This window comes from Gavialis gangeticus, unplaced genomic scaffold, assembly GCF_001723915.1.
Source record: "Gavialis gangeticus isolate Ggan-Ray unplaced genomic scaffold, GavGan_comp1, whole genome shotgun sequence".
Lineage (NCBI taxonomy): Eukaryota > Metazoa > Chordata > Crocodylia > Gavialidae > Gavialis > Gavialis gangeticus.
Genome location: NW_017729024.1, coordinates 140,201,817 through 140,216,578, shown reverse-complemented (window position 1 = coordinate 140,216,578; position 14,762 = coordinate 140,201,817). Strand labels below are relative to the sequence as shown.

Here is a 14,762-nt window from a genome sequence, read left to right as displayed (position 1 = left end):
AAAAAAAAAAAAAAAAAAAAAAAAAAAAAAAAAAAATACTGGGTGGAGGTGCAGACCCCTTTGAATTGTAAGTGTGGATATTCACATACTTTTGATCAATCACATTCATCTTTTGCAGACCCCCTAAATATAGTCTGTGAACCCCCAGGGATCAGCAGACCACAGGTTGAAAACCACTACTTTAAAAAGGAAACAAATAGGTGACAGCTTAATCAAAAGTACATAAAATGACACAAACTCAGTAAATCAAGTTATTCAGAAGAATTACAAAGATTTTACAAAGTAACCAAGTTTGGTTTTTTGTTTTGTTTCATTTTTTAAATAATGTAACTATTTGTTCTCCCCGTGCTCTGCAACCTACCAAGAGAAGTCAGTGTGATGTTTAGGGGTTTCTACTTATTTATAAAAAAATAAGAGATTGTCAATTACAACAGCCTGTATAAAATACCTATTTTTATTATTTTAATTAAAAGGCATATCCAAATCAGAGATATCAAAATCCAAATAATTAAAAAAATCTGTTACTAGCCATTTAACAATGCATTACATTTTTAAATAATTATTTATTCCTGGTGAGAATGCATATCCCAAAAGTTTTTTAAGCAACAAATAGTTCTTTAGAAATATATTTGCCAAGCACAACATAATTAAATAGCAGTTACTCACTACTCACAACGGCTTCAAAGATAACTTCTGGGTGTTTAGTCCCTCTAAAAGTATCAATCAGTACATTTTAAATACCTGACTGGGTTCATGATTTTTGCCAAACTCAGTTGAAAAAGAAGGTGAAACTCATTTTGTTATTGTAAAAGAATTATGTGAACCCAGTCCAATATTAATGTTGAGTCATACTACATGTTAATTTCCATATAAAATGTTTCAGCCAGAACACTTAAAATGGTTTTTGATAGTTTTTTTTAGTTAACAAAAGGAAACTACTCACAAGCTGTATACTTGTCATGTGCTTTTTCCACCACAAGTATTTATAATAGGCAGGTCCCAGTGCGCAAAGTCCATAGTAGGTATACATGATGACATGTACAATACAGTTCACAAGAGCATGGAATGTTCCTAAACCACCTATAGAACAATAAAATATTTTAAGGCTTGCAACAGTTCTTTAATTAAAATTACATTTGCCAAGACCATCAACTCAGGTTTTCGCATTTTGCTTTGAGCTACTGGGTATGGATAGGTGTTACCGGGGCGGGGGTGGGGGAGTGGTGGAATTCTTATTCACCACTATACACTGGGACCATGCAGGCATTGGTGCAGTTTCATCTGCAGGAAACATGCAGGATCCAAGAGAAAGATCATCTTTTAATGAGGAGGGAAATTTGTAGCACTAGTTTCTCCTTTTGAATCATTCTCTGGGGGCAGCTTCAGAAGAGCCAAGGAACAAGAGTACAGGGAAGTTTGTTTTTTTTTTTGTTTGTTTGTTTGTTTGTTTTTTTTAAGTACCCTCAATAAAACACCATCCTGTAAGTGTTCTGCCACTTTTGGTTTTTATAAAACACATGTAATGGGTCCTGGCAGTTTCTGACCCCCCACCCCCCCATTTTGTAATTGTAGTGACTCAGTACAGTGGTATAACTGAGCCTGGATGTCCAGGCTGCAACCGTAGGCCTGGGTCCTTTTTGCTGTTTCATGGCTATTGCATTTCAGCCTAGCTGTGTGGCTGAACCCCAGCCGTATGTTTGACTGACCAATTTGGGCCAGGGTGAGACCTGGCACTATTTGTTGTTTACCCAGACCTCAGTGCAGTATAGGTCTGGCCAACTTTTGCTGCCTAGTTCAGGCCCAGTGAAATAGGCTGCGCCTCCCTTTGTAGTTCATGTCCCAATCAAGTAGCGTGGTTGGGCACTAGTTGTAGTTCAGGCCCAAGCCAAGATAGGCCTGACCTTTCCTTTGAGTTCTTTTGCAGTTTTCTGCCCAGCAGAACTGGGATTGGGGAAAGAAATTTTGGGGTACAGTCTGCTGACAAAAGCTGCAGTTAACCCCTCAAAGCCAACATGCAGAAGTGGAGGTCAGCACTCTACCACATCTCTAGGATTAGCGGAGCCCCTTGTAATGTAGAAGAACCCATGCTCTCAAGCAGCTCCCTACAGTGCAGTAAACCCAAGGGTAAGCTCAGGACACACTGGTGTAGGCCCCACTTTCCAACCTGTTGAAGGGCAGTTATAGAGGTGCAGGCCCCCAGAACTATCTGCTGGGGAGCCCCAAGTCCCAGACTGCATGATTATGGGTGAAGCCTCCCCAAGAGGGTGCCACCTGTTGACATTGCTTTGCGGATAGTGTTTTATAATTATACTTAATGTTTTCTTTTAATTTTGTTCTTTGTAATAAATTTGAGTTTCATCTTTACACTGCTTTCAGGGAGGGAATGGTTTGTTTATACATGATACCCCAGCAAATTTAGTGTTCCCAGATTTCTGGGTGGGGGCTTGAGCCATTGGTATAATTCATAAGGTACCTTGAAAATGTTAACCTAGCCCTTTTTGCTGCCAACCAATGCCTGGTAGAAGCATTCATTACACACACTTTGTTTTTTCTTTCAAAAACCAAAAAACAGGCAATGAAAAAACCCTCATTTGCACGTCTTCCATGGACCACCAGCAGCAGCAGAAAGTGGCATTATACCACATGCTACTAAGAGCAAACCAAATATTTTTTGCCTTCTCCCCCATTCCATTTATTTTAGGAGCTTTAATCTGAGCAGTTACACAGAACACTAATACATATAGATATATTTTTAAGCAGTGTTTAAACTTTGTATCCTTTTTGGTATCTTTTTTCATTTACAGTGTGGGAGCTTGTAAATTACATACAATTTTAATAGTATTAAAATATTTTTAAAATGAATAGGATGCATAATTATATATAATATTATCTCTCACACACACACACACACACACACACACACACACACACAATTTCAGCTCCTTCTCTCTCTATTACCTGGAGCAAATTTGACTCCAAACCACCAGGTCCACGGCATGATGGAATGATGCAAGACATGCAGGAAAGAAACTTGGCCATTTTTCTTACGCAGAACAAAAAAGACCTGAAAATTTAAGAATATTACAGAAGTTGTATATGCAAGTAATTTATTTACAATTAATTCTATGATACAAGCTGTTCAAATCTAGTGCATACAGGTTTCCCTCACCAACTATGCCTTTGAGTATCCATGGTTAATATTCCATATAGCATTTTGGCTACCACAGTACACAGTTTTGAGTAACCACGGTTTTCCATGGCTGCGCATCAGCCTGCCAATGCCCTGGCCTTACTCATGCCTCTCTTCCCCCTGCCCACCCCCCCAGCCGGAGGTGGCCCCTAGCCCTGCTGGAGGTGCACATGGTGGCAGGGAAGAGCAGGCCTGCTCACCGCTGTTCTCTGCTGCCCTGTTTCCCACCCCCATGACCCGGCACGGCAGAGAGCAGAGAAGCCATGCAGGAATCTCCTTGTCTGCCCCTGCTCACCCCGCACTGTCCCGGCAACGCATCTCCTGTGCCCGCCACTGGTTTGAGGGGCGCAGCCCTGTGCCACCGTCCTCAGTGCAGCCCTATGTGCAGGAGGCGTATCGCCAGAGCAACACAGGAGGAGCAGTGGTGGGCGAGGAGATCCCCACACAGCTTCTCTGCTCCCTGCTGCTACAGGTCACGGGGGACAAAAGCAGGGCAGCAGGGAACAGCAGCCCCAGTTGGGCTGGGTTGTGGGACAAATGTGGGATTGACCAGCCTAACTTCAGAGCGACACAATTTATTACAAGTTACACAGATCCATATATTGCCTAAGACAGAATCTAAATTTACAAAATGCTGCTTTTTTCTTTCTTGCTTTATTTCCATCCTCTGGATCAAAGCTGCTTCATGTTGAATGGCACCCAGAACCAGATGTTCCCTCCAGATCAGATGAGATTCCCCATGCTCCTTCTAGCTTTCTAGGTTGATGCTGAATGAATGACTTTGATGTGAGCAAAAATGATATGCAGTACCACCATAGAGGATGACCCTGCTTTCTAGAGCCATCTCATCTCACTGAACAAAATATTCTTGGGAATGCAGTGTTTTCTGACTCTCCTGATGTGGCAAATCCTTTGCAACCTCCTTGATAGTGGTTTCTAGGCAAGTCAGTCCTGTGCACTCCAGTACCTCTGTGTTTGGCATTCTGTCTTTCCACTTTATTTTCAGGATTTTATACAGACATTTCATGTGGAAGCTGGTCAGTCTATTGACGCGCTTAGGATATGTATTCTACGTTACTGAACCATAAAGCAGAAATGACAGCATGCAAGCCTCGTAGATTCATGTCTTCACCTCAGCCGACAGTTTGCTGTTATTCTATGCATATTTTTGTAATATCCCAACATTCTTACCTGCTTTTCCAATTCTGTTACGCAGTTCAATCTGAAGATCAATTTTCCTGCCCATGTAGCAAAAATGACCAACACCACCAAGAGATTTATCCTCCAGAGTGACATCAGGTATTGGTTCTTTCACCCCTTGGTACATGATCACGGTCTTCTAGAGACTAATTGTCACCGTAAAGCTCTTGCGTGATTCAGAAAATCTGCCCAAGAGATTTTGCAGGGAAGATTCACTGTGGGCAACCAAGGCTACGTAATCTGCAAATAGAGTTCTTTTCTCAGTTCCTTTTACCTCGGTGTCTCGGAAAAATCCTAAGTATATGCTGCCAACACAGAAGAACTGTAACTGACATGTGCGGTTGAAGTCTGTGAGTGGAAAGTTCCAAGGCTCACCCAGCTCGTGCCCCCTGGGTGACCCGCGGACCTGTCAGTCATGTCTGACCTACTTTCCCCACAGACGCATGCTCAGTGACAGTTCAAGCATGAGGTAAAGTGACTAGAAATTTCTTCCCTGTGAGTGTTCTGATTGGCCACTAAATTTAGATAAAAGTTCTGTGAGCCCCCTTCCTCGGGGGAGATCGCGTTAGCTGAAGACAGAGGCTGGTGTGTTCCAGGGACTGTCTTTCAGTCAGGCTTCTGGGCCTATTGATCTCCTCCCTCGATTGGCATTCCGTGTCACTTGCTGTTATTGCATTGCTGTTTTGATTTCCTGGGTTCGATTTACCTTCAGCATTGGCTATCAACGTTGATCCAGATCGTTCCTCACCAGCTTTGGCTGTGTCCTCGGTTCATCTCACCGGCTCCTGACTTCTGCTTCGGACACCATTTCGGCTCTTCGTTGTCCTTACTGGACTGGCGTTACATCGTTAAAGTTCATTGTGTGTCACCAATTTATGAGCTGTCGACCAGCCCTAGGACTATCCAACAGGCAGCCGCACCTACCTCGTCAGAGGTAGAAAGCAAGGGCTTGTTGGAGAACCCTGTGGGCCAACAGACCCCTTTGTTCGTTCACCTGTTTGTTACTGTAACTGAAGACATCGTTTCCTACGCATGTAAGCATAAGTTAAATAAATTCCATCTTGTTTAAGGAACCAATACTCTTCCTGTGCCGCTCAGACTCCATCGCCAAAACTCCCACCTGTCCGTATCCAATTTGCCACCACCCGGCCGCACCACCGTGACCAACACTGTGAGCTTGGCTTGCCAGTTCCGTGTTGCATTGACACTTGGTTTTCGCGCTAAACCTTGCTATGTTAACAAATCTTCATCTAGTCTGGTTTGAAGATAAATGCCATCATTGACATCCTTGAATGCATGAAAAAGCAGGAATGAAAGGATGTTAAAAAGCATGGGAGTTAAGATGTTTCACCCCATTGATGTCAAAGGCATTTGAATCATTGTTCTCATATACTACAGTTGCCTTCATACCTTGATGTAATAAGAAAATTATGTTCATTATGTTTAGTTTGGGGGATGGGGGGTACTGATACCCAATTTCTTAAAACAGTGAAAAGGCCCTGTCTGTTGACGGTATTGAAGCCTCTATCAATCTGACAAAGGCCTATGTACAGTAGAATTCATTTTTCTCTATGCTTCTCTTGCAGTTGCTTGACCAAAAAGATCATGTCAGTGGAGGACTCGGCAGTCCCAAGTGAAAACTGCATTGACTTTCAGCACAGATTCTTTCACCTAGAGCAGAGCTTTCCAACCTTTCCTCAGCATGACCCTATTTAAACACTGGAAATTTTTTCAACCCCAAAAATCAACAAGTCATAAATATGGCATTACAAAGTTTATGGTCTTCATATTTTTCATTTAAACACTTAAAATCATTCTAGCTTCTTTTTAGATTGAAAACCAATATTGAATACAAAGTCTAAAAAAGATACTAAACGCATAATCAGTTGATACTGTTGAGCGTCTTTGAGACCCTATTTTTGAGCGTTGCAATCCCAAATGGGGTCGTGACCCCAAGGTTGGGAACCACTGATCTAGAGACCGCAACCTAGGGAGCATGGTGTGAGTGACTGACACATAATATTGCAGACAAATAAATCAACACTTCTGACCAATCAGTTCCACCTCTAAATAATCAAATTCAGGTCTTTGCCAGCATAACGCTCACTACTACTCCATCTTGTTGTGCATTATGGAGCTCAGTATCGTAAAGTAGTCTGTACCAGAGATGCATACTTTAAAAAAAAAAAAGAAAAAAAGTTGGTTGTACATTTTCCCAGTATTCATGTTGTTATCGGGGAAAAAAAAGAAGTCAGACCCCTCAGGCTCTTTGCACCTCTGCTTCTCTCATCCATATATAGTAAAGTTTGTAATTCCACCTCATCTTTGTTAAGCCACTGGAATCTATAACTAAAAAAGCAAGTGAAAAATTAAATTTATGTGAAGAACTTGCATGTAGATGAGGCTTTAGAGAAGCAACAGAAGTCTATTTCTTCATTTCCTTTTTAAAGGAGTTGAATTGCTTCTTCTGATATTCCAGTGACAGTGACTCCCTTCTATAATGGGCAGTTATCAGAAAGGGAACTTAAGAGAACAAGATCAGATAATACATACTAAAATAAATAAGCTCATTCAAGACTCAGGATTATTCAATTTAGTGCTCTGATTTTGTAACCCAGCAAGACACTTCTAAAGAATATTTTCTGCAGTTCATATAAACTCAGTGAACATGACAGAGGGTGAGAGTAAGAGAACCTGCACTGTTTAGACTGAAAACTCTGGAGTATTTTAGAAGTTGTGTAGAAGGTGTCTAAATGAATTCAATAAAAGGCAGAGAAATGATCTCAGAGAGAAAGCATCATTAAGAAAGAATAATTAGCACTTATATGCCACTTAGCAAACTTCAAAGAATTGCCCACAGATGTTGAAAGGCAGTGGGGCCTAAGACTGAGTTGTTTCAATGTGGACTTTGGTGCTGCAATATTTAGAAGACCAGCAATCTGCAGAGTGAAGCTGTTAAGGGAGGAGGAAAAAAGAAAATAGAAAATTCAAACAACACAGTGGAAGGGAATGAAACAGAAGGAATAAAAAAAGGTAGAGAGTCTGCTGGCAAGAACAAGTAGGCTACAGTACACAGAAAAGGGGAAGATAACTATCAGGGGCAGAATAAACAGCATGCATACAATAAAGGATTGTTTTCAAATAGCTAGGAATCATAAATTAAACAGCACAAGTTTGCAACTTTGGTGACATGTTAACAATTACATTTTTACAATAGGAGACTGCTAAGAAATAATTGAATAAATGAGAAGTTAGAGAAGAGTATACAACTGTCAGGATTTGGATGAAGAAATGAAGCTTTCAGGCCCAAGCTTAGTTCAAAGTTACTCAATTAACGGATAGCAATAAAGAGAAGAAGGACTAAGTCAATCAACATCCATTTCCAGAATTTCTGTCCTGCCTCCCCCCAGGCAAACAACTCAGTGTCAAGCCAAATGTCAATTGTGTTACTAGTTCACTGCAGCCAGTATCAATCCTTGAATTTGGGACAGGTGGCATTATGCTGTATCTGGAAACTTCACTGTTAAACGTACAAGATAAAAGAGAGCAGAAAAAGCAGAGAACCTGAAGCACAGCCAGCACTTGTTTCAAGCCCAACCTATTACATTTAAGTACTTTGCAGGGACAGCTTGGAGAAGTTTGAAGTCTCCCCCTTCTAACCAATGGGGACATGCTCAAAAAAGTGTGTTGTACGAGGCTTAAAATAGCTCTCGTCCTTCAGCATTCTCCGATTTATCAATTCTGATTGAAGATGCTAAATCATTGAATAACAAAGTTTCTGTATGATCAGACTCCTATGGTTTGTCTTTTCTTCCATGAAGATCACATATTTACTAATTTTCACATATACTATATACTTACAGTGTCTAGCAATTCAATGAATTTGGAGAAGTAGTAAAGCCAACAAGTCTGAACCATCTAAGAGAAATGAAAAATAAACAGCGTCAAATTATTATAGAAAGAATTTGTTTATGGTTTTGTTTTAAACTCAAAACTTTCTTCAGCTTTAGAGAACTTTCTCCACATTTTTTCCTTACTGCCCCCTTCTAGTTCCTCATGTGCTCTTCATTTGGTACGTTCTCCCCCAAGGTGATACAGATGACTGCTCAAAAAGCATTCCTAAGAATAAAGTTAACATTGCATAACAATTAGCTGGATTTGGTTACTCACTCTTAGAGCTGTTGGTGACCTGGAATAGTCGACAATGTCGCAACGAAATGAATAACCTGTGGCCCAGCCAGACATAAGAAACTAGTGAGAAGGGGAACAGTGAAGAATTAGTTTATGACTGAATAAAAATTTAATTCATTTTGAGCGACTTTAACAAGGGATTGGCTGACTCATCACCTACCTCAAAATAAAAGCGGTTATCCTAAAGATTGTTGCTGTTGCACAGTACGGAAGTTGAATCCCATACCCATGTGGGGATGAAAGCCACATCTGTGACCATTTATCTAAACCACAGTGCTCCAAAAGAAGCAATACCTGCTCCCCAGAACAGACATTAGAGATTTGTGTCGTTTCATCTCTATGGGAAGCAGGTAATTGAAGTAAATAAATCATGGAAAAAGGCCTGCGTACTGGTATGGAATCCAACCATGTTGACACTTGAGAAAATGTTAAAAGTACTAACATAAAATTACACTTTAATCTTGTTTAGACTTTAATTAAATAATCTGGTTCTTTATATTTTTTTCTCTTTTTTGTTTTCAAACAGGTTCAGCAGAAGAGAATTCAAATGGATTCAGTTAAATCATTTTTACTACCATCTAAGCCTGTTCAGCTCAGCAAGCCTAGCTGTACTAAAAGACACCACCATCTGATGAGGAAAATCTGGCAATAAGAATAACTTAGTTTTTTGGTTTCATTCAATGGCAGACACGCTTCAGAAACTGAAAGCTGTGCAACAGTAGCAAGTTCCCCTTAATTATTTTGCCCAAATCACATGCCAAGTGAAAAAGCAAATAGCATCATCGCTTTCCATTTGTAACAATTCTTTAAACAGGGGTCAAAAGCCATAAAAGGCAGTCAAAAGAGTTGTCAAAATGGGGAGCGTTCCGTTCTGTTGGTTTGTTCTGGGCATTTTTAAATTGATTTTTAAGGGAAAGTCATTTAAAAAGTTACAATTAATGAATTTTTGTTTCTATCCACATTCTCAGCTCATTGTTTCAGCTTTTTTGCCAAGTTTGACAAGTTGTAGCTAAGAGAAGAGGACTGAGGCCAAGAAAGAAGAATCAATAAAGTCTATTTTTCTAGTATGTATTTTCTTTAAAAATATATATATATATAAAATTGGCATGCAAATTAGACAGGAGAAGCTGAGCCCTTACGATCATAAACAGATGTACAGAACTAATGACAACAAATGTCACATCTAATCCTTCTCTCTCATGCTATATTAGAGTTCAGACAAGAGCAGCATTGTAGACATCACACTTCATTTTCACTCCTGCCAGCCACCAGTACCAAACTCCCTCTTTTTGACATATATTTGTCAATTGATAATTTATTAATGTATAACAGGAAACTGAATTTTCTTGGCAGATGAGCTGTAGTCCAGAGCAAACTGAACTTTGAATAACATCTGTAAAAGTTTATTCATTTAACAAATCAGATCAACAAGATTTGAAACATTAAGACTGCCTGATGCCAACACACCCACAAAATGGCTTACAGAAAAGAATTAGCTTTTTGTTGGAAGCCAGAGAGAAGGGCTGAGATTCAATCTGCTATAAAGCATCTATTTATTCTTTTGTGATATTTTAAACAATGGCATGGTGGTCGGGAACTCAAATACCATGTTGGCATCTGGAGTGAAAAAGGCAAGGGCTTTTTATCCCTCCCAGATACAGATATAGAAAAAACGTGTGTTATTTTCCAAAGCAGAAAGTTCTAAAGGAAACATACATTTTACCTTCCTACCACTTGTACTTTGTACAACAGTTATTACTTAGCCAATGTATCAGTCCTCTAAGAGAACAAAAAAAAAGAAGAACTCTGTAATCCACTACTATGGTTACATTAACTGAATTAAATAGAAACATTGCCAAGTTGACAACTTTCACCAGTTTATTAAAGCTGAAACAACTGTATCAAAGCCAGATTCACCATCAAAAAGGGCCATTCCTAGTTGAGATGTTTTAGCTGGCCATTTGTAGTACTGCCGGGTAGCCACACTTTGAGCAACACTATTGAAAAATGAATAAATTACAGATGGTTACAAATAATGGCATTTGTATTAACAATATTGCAAGGGCACATACCAGGTACATGTAAGATTTTTTTTTTGCCATTAAATCCAAATCACATGATCATTAACCCGTGAAAAACTGCTACCTTGTTCTATGAAGCACAGTTTTTTTTCCTTGACTTTCAAGAGGGGAGAGAACTGGGGGGTGGGGAGGAAATGAGGAGAAATTACAAAACTAAGGAGGCATGACAGGAAAGAGGAGAGTTAATAATCATTCTAAAATATTGCAATAGTTAAGGTTTTTAAGAGAGCAAGATACCAAACTAATTTTTTAAATAAAAGAAACATTTACAAGATCTGAGTTGTGTAGTTTGTGCAGTCTGAAAACTGAAATTAAATTTGTAACTACTTTTCTGGTTCTATGTTCCCTGTTCAGTGTTAAAAACAGCCTATTCTACTGCATGATGGGAAAGATAAATAAAAACACACACACCTATAAAAACTGTATGAAATTGGCTAGTCTGGTTTAATTTTCCCAGCCCACAAATTAAAAAAATTAACTTAGTCAATAGTTTGATTTTAAATTATAAGCTTGCGTGACAGTATAGTACAAAATACCCATTTCATCTCATCTACAAATAATTCTCTCTTCAACCAGTATCTCAATTCTATATAAACTTTTTGATACCTTAATTTCAACATTCAGCACAACAGATCTAGGAAGAATCAATGGGGAAAAGATTTTTATATATGTTGTAACATAATGCAAATATACACATGTACATAAAAAACCAGTTCACCATTTTAACAAAAATAAAACAAAACAAAGTAGCTATTCTAAAATACTCACTTCATAAGTCATATACAGTGATAGGGCTACCACAGCAAAATTGTAAAATGCCATTGTTTGCCTGAGTTCAAAAGGTTTTCTGTTTTCCATGAGTTTTGGCCCCAAAGAAGTGACAAAATAAATATATGCTCCAATGATAACAGTCTGTGGCACAGGTGAAGACATGAGGGGCAAGCCTTCCACTCTTGGATCTAGAAGAAAAATCATGATTTTTACAACACTCATCACATCCACATTGACTTAAAGTTATTCTATTCTTTAAAAAGTCATGGTTTAAGCTCTCTCATTGGGTCAAATTTTAGAATTGGGTATTAACCTCACATTTTTATAACATGTGGCCACAAAATGTAGCCCCTTTAAGAGCTTCTTCTCAATCTCATTTGGTCCTTGGTGTATCAAGCAAGGTAAGTCACTATTACTATTATTATTATTATTGAAGTCACCACTGTCCCATGCACACATTTTCAAATTTCTTACTCAGTTTTTGATTCAAAACCTTCTGAGATCACACATCTTTCTATGGGGATAAATAAAGGTCAAGTGACTCAATTTAAGTCTTTACATTCTGCATATTTTAAGATGTAGATAATTGGCATGGTACAGAAAAGCATGAAATAAAATTGGTTAAAATAAAAATGCATCCCCCTCACTAGAGGGATTTATTTCATTCACACTAATTTATCCTTCAGTTTCATTTATCTGGTCCCAGACCTCAGAATCATTAGAGAATTTTGCCTGGGCATTTCTAGTCTCTCACACACATGTGATCTACACCTTTGAAGCAAGCAAAGCAAGTGTTACCTAGCAGGTTCACACAATATTCTAAAACTATATCCAGGTACAGCCATCCGTGATCCAACAAGCAAACAAAAAGGAACACTACTGCTAGTGTATCATGATCATTCTAAGAACAGTTTGCAGAATTCATTTAATCTCCTTAGTTCATGGAGCTGGTTTCACTCTTGTTATTCCCTTTAATTTCTCTGCTCAGCAGCATTGGAAGGAATGTTCTTGGCATATTATACACCACATTTACTCAATTCCGAGATGAGTTCTTTTTAACATGGGGGCAGCCCCTCATCTTAGAACCAAATATGGGGGGTCAGGGACAAGTGGCTGCTGTGGCTCAGGCTCCAGCCCCTACCTGCAGTTGGACCACAGCTGCTGCCCACCCTTGTTATCCCCTTACTGCCTCTGCACTCTCACATCTTACCTCCTGCTCACACAGCCTCTGCTTCCCTGCTTGTTCTGCACCAGCAGGCTCCATCCATTTTGCAGCCTGGGGCACTGAGCACAGCCCCAGCCCTACCTGTAGCAGTGGCATGCAGCCCAGACCGCGGCCACAGGCGCTGGACTGGGGCTGCACTCCATGCCCCAGGCTATAAGAACAGCCTGTCACATGGAGCAAGGGTGAGAAGCAAAGGGGAGGGAAGAGGGCAAGCACATGCTGGGCTCACACTGCTTGATTTCCCCACACCACCAGCCCCACACTGCTTACCCCCACTACAGCAGTGGGAGGGGCGAATTAAAAGATGACCCCCTGTGGCAGGGCATCTTTGGTGCCCTCCACTTTAAAGCGTTTGAGCAGGCTGTGGGGCAGCCAGCAGCAGCCAGAAGGTGTGGTGAGGCCCAATTAGGTGGTCACATGAGCACAAGAGGGCCACCAGACTGGAGGAGGGCTGGGCAGCCTTACTATAAGCCCAGGCCCTAAGAACAGACCTAGCAGTTACATTTAGGGAGCCAGACTCAGTCTGCAGCTCCCAGAACACCTGGAGGTCAGGGTGGGCACTATGGGGATGGAGGAGGTTCCTTGTCCTGGGTAAGATGCAAAACTGCACCCTGTTAGGGTTGGTTGGTGTGGTGGGGCGGTGTAACAGGGGGCCTTCTCGGGGCTGATGTCCCTGTGCCCACCAACCTGTTTCTGGGCTAACCGCGTGCCTTCTCACCCACCATGCCTTGTTGTTAATTTAATTGATGTTAATAAGGCGGGAGGCTGCCCATTTCTTGCCCCGATGCCAGGGGGTGCTATCTGTGGCTCTGTACCTCCCCTACACCACAGCTCAGGCCTCACAGATGGCATCCAAATGTTCTCACAATCACCAGCCCCCCACACTGGGCCCCAGAATCCTACTCCTTGAACCCCACCTGGATTGTTCTCCTCAGGCAGCCTATTCTGCCTACATCTTGGGCAGCATCACTCCCTGAACTGCTTCCCCTTACGGGTGTAGTCCCCACGGGACCTTTGGCTACTAGCCCTGGCCCACCTCCAGGCCAGTCAGAACCCCAGGCCCTCGGCTCTTGGGTGTTCCTTGCGGTGGGCCCACGGCCCTTCCAGTCCTGGCCCCAGCATGGACCAGTCAGGGGATGTCCAGACAGGTGCGAGTCTATGGCCCCACTCTCTCTCTCTCTCTCTCTTTCTGGGGGTCCACCTTCCAGATCCTACAAAGGGGGTAACCCACCCGGTTGTGGGGGCTAGGGGTTAAGGCACCCCAACCCGCCTTTCACCAGGTGGTAACTGGCCTGGCATTTCCTGGGGGCTCCTGTGCCACTGGGAGCCCCACCAGGCCACCCACTCCCAGCAGGTGCAGTTTTAGGTCACGCCCAGGACCAGGAGCCTCCTGACCATCCCCTACAGCTCCTCCTCTACCTCCAGTTGACACCAACAGCCCTGCAGCCAGGCAATGTTGTTGCCTGGCCTTCCAGCAGTGAAATGCCCTGTTTATATAGGCAGCCCTGAATCTAAAATGGCTGCCCTCATCAGGCACCTGCCGGCTGCTGTCTTCTGGCCCTTAAAAGTGGCAGGCACAAATGGTGCCCTGCCACAGGCGGTCTCCTGGAAATGCCATACCTGTGCCTCCCCAGTGAAAGGTGTAACACTTATAGATCTCAGAGGCAAAACCAGCAGCAGCAGAAAGGAGGAGTCTGAAGGAGGAACAGGAAGTGAGGGGGAGGAGACAGGAAGAGGAGGAGAGTGAGAGAGGCTGGGGGAGAACAGCAGGCCCTGTAACAGCTCTGTAAGAAACTGCTATAAATACACTGTTTATATTAAGTAGGAAGCTGTTCCTCGATTACCCGTACAGGGTCACACAAAACAAAAGGTGAGGATGAAGTGCTGTACAGCCTCAGCCCCCACAACCTGGTGGGTTACCCCATAAAAGGGGATAGGCTTGGGGTCCAGGCATGTCAAAGGACACGAGGCCTGAATGGGCCATAGGCAGAGCTTGGGATGCCTGAAGCCAGAGGAGGCCGAGGGCTAGAATCAGCCCAGAGCTTGGGGTGGTCAGCCTAACTGGTGGGTTGCCAACTGGCTGGAGGGCCGCACCCAGAGGGTG

General features: G+C 42.0%; 1 protein-coding gene across 2 annotated transcripts in view; it reads right to left on the bottom strand.

The window, feature by feature from the left end:
- Window positions 1-14,762, bottom strand: part of ELOVL7 (ELOVL fatty acid elongase 7) — a 25,714-nt gene that overhangs the window by 1,173 nt on the left and 9,779 nt on the right. Inside the window, exons 2-6 of one of the 2 annotated variants that reach the window (XM_019517820.1) lie at window positions 11,431-11,621; window positions 8,561-8,641; window positions 8,252-8,308; window positions 2,959-3,064; window positions 944-1,080 (exon numbers count right to left, since the gene is read on the bottom strand). In XM_019517820.1, the coding sequence (XP_019373365.1) occupies window positions 944-1,080; window positions 2,959-3,064; window positions 8,252-8,308; window positions 8,561-8,641; window positions 11,431-11,621 (572 nt within the window). The remainder of the gene's footprint in view (window positions 1-943; window positions 1,081-2,958; window positions 3,065-8,251; window positions 8,309-8,560; window positions 8,642-11,430; window positions 11,622-14,762) is intronic. The other variant, XM_019517821.1, reaches the window with a different exon arrangement.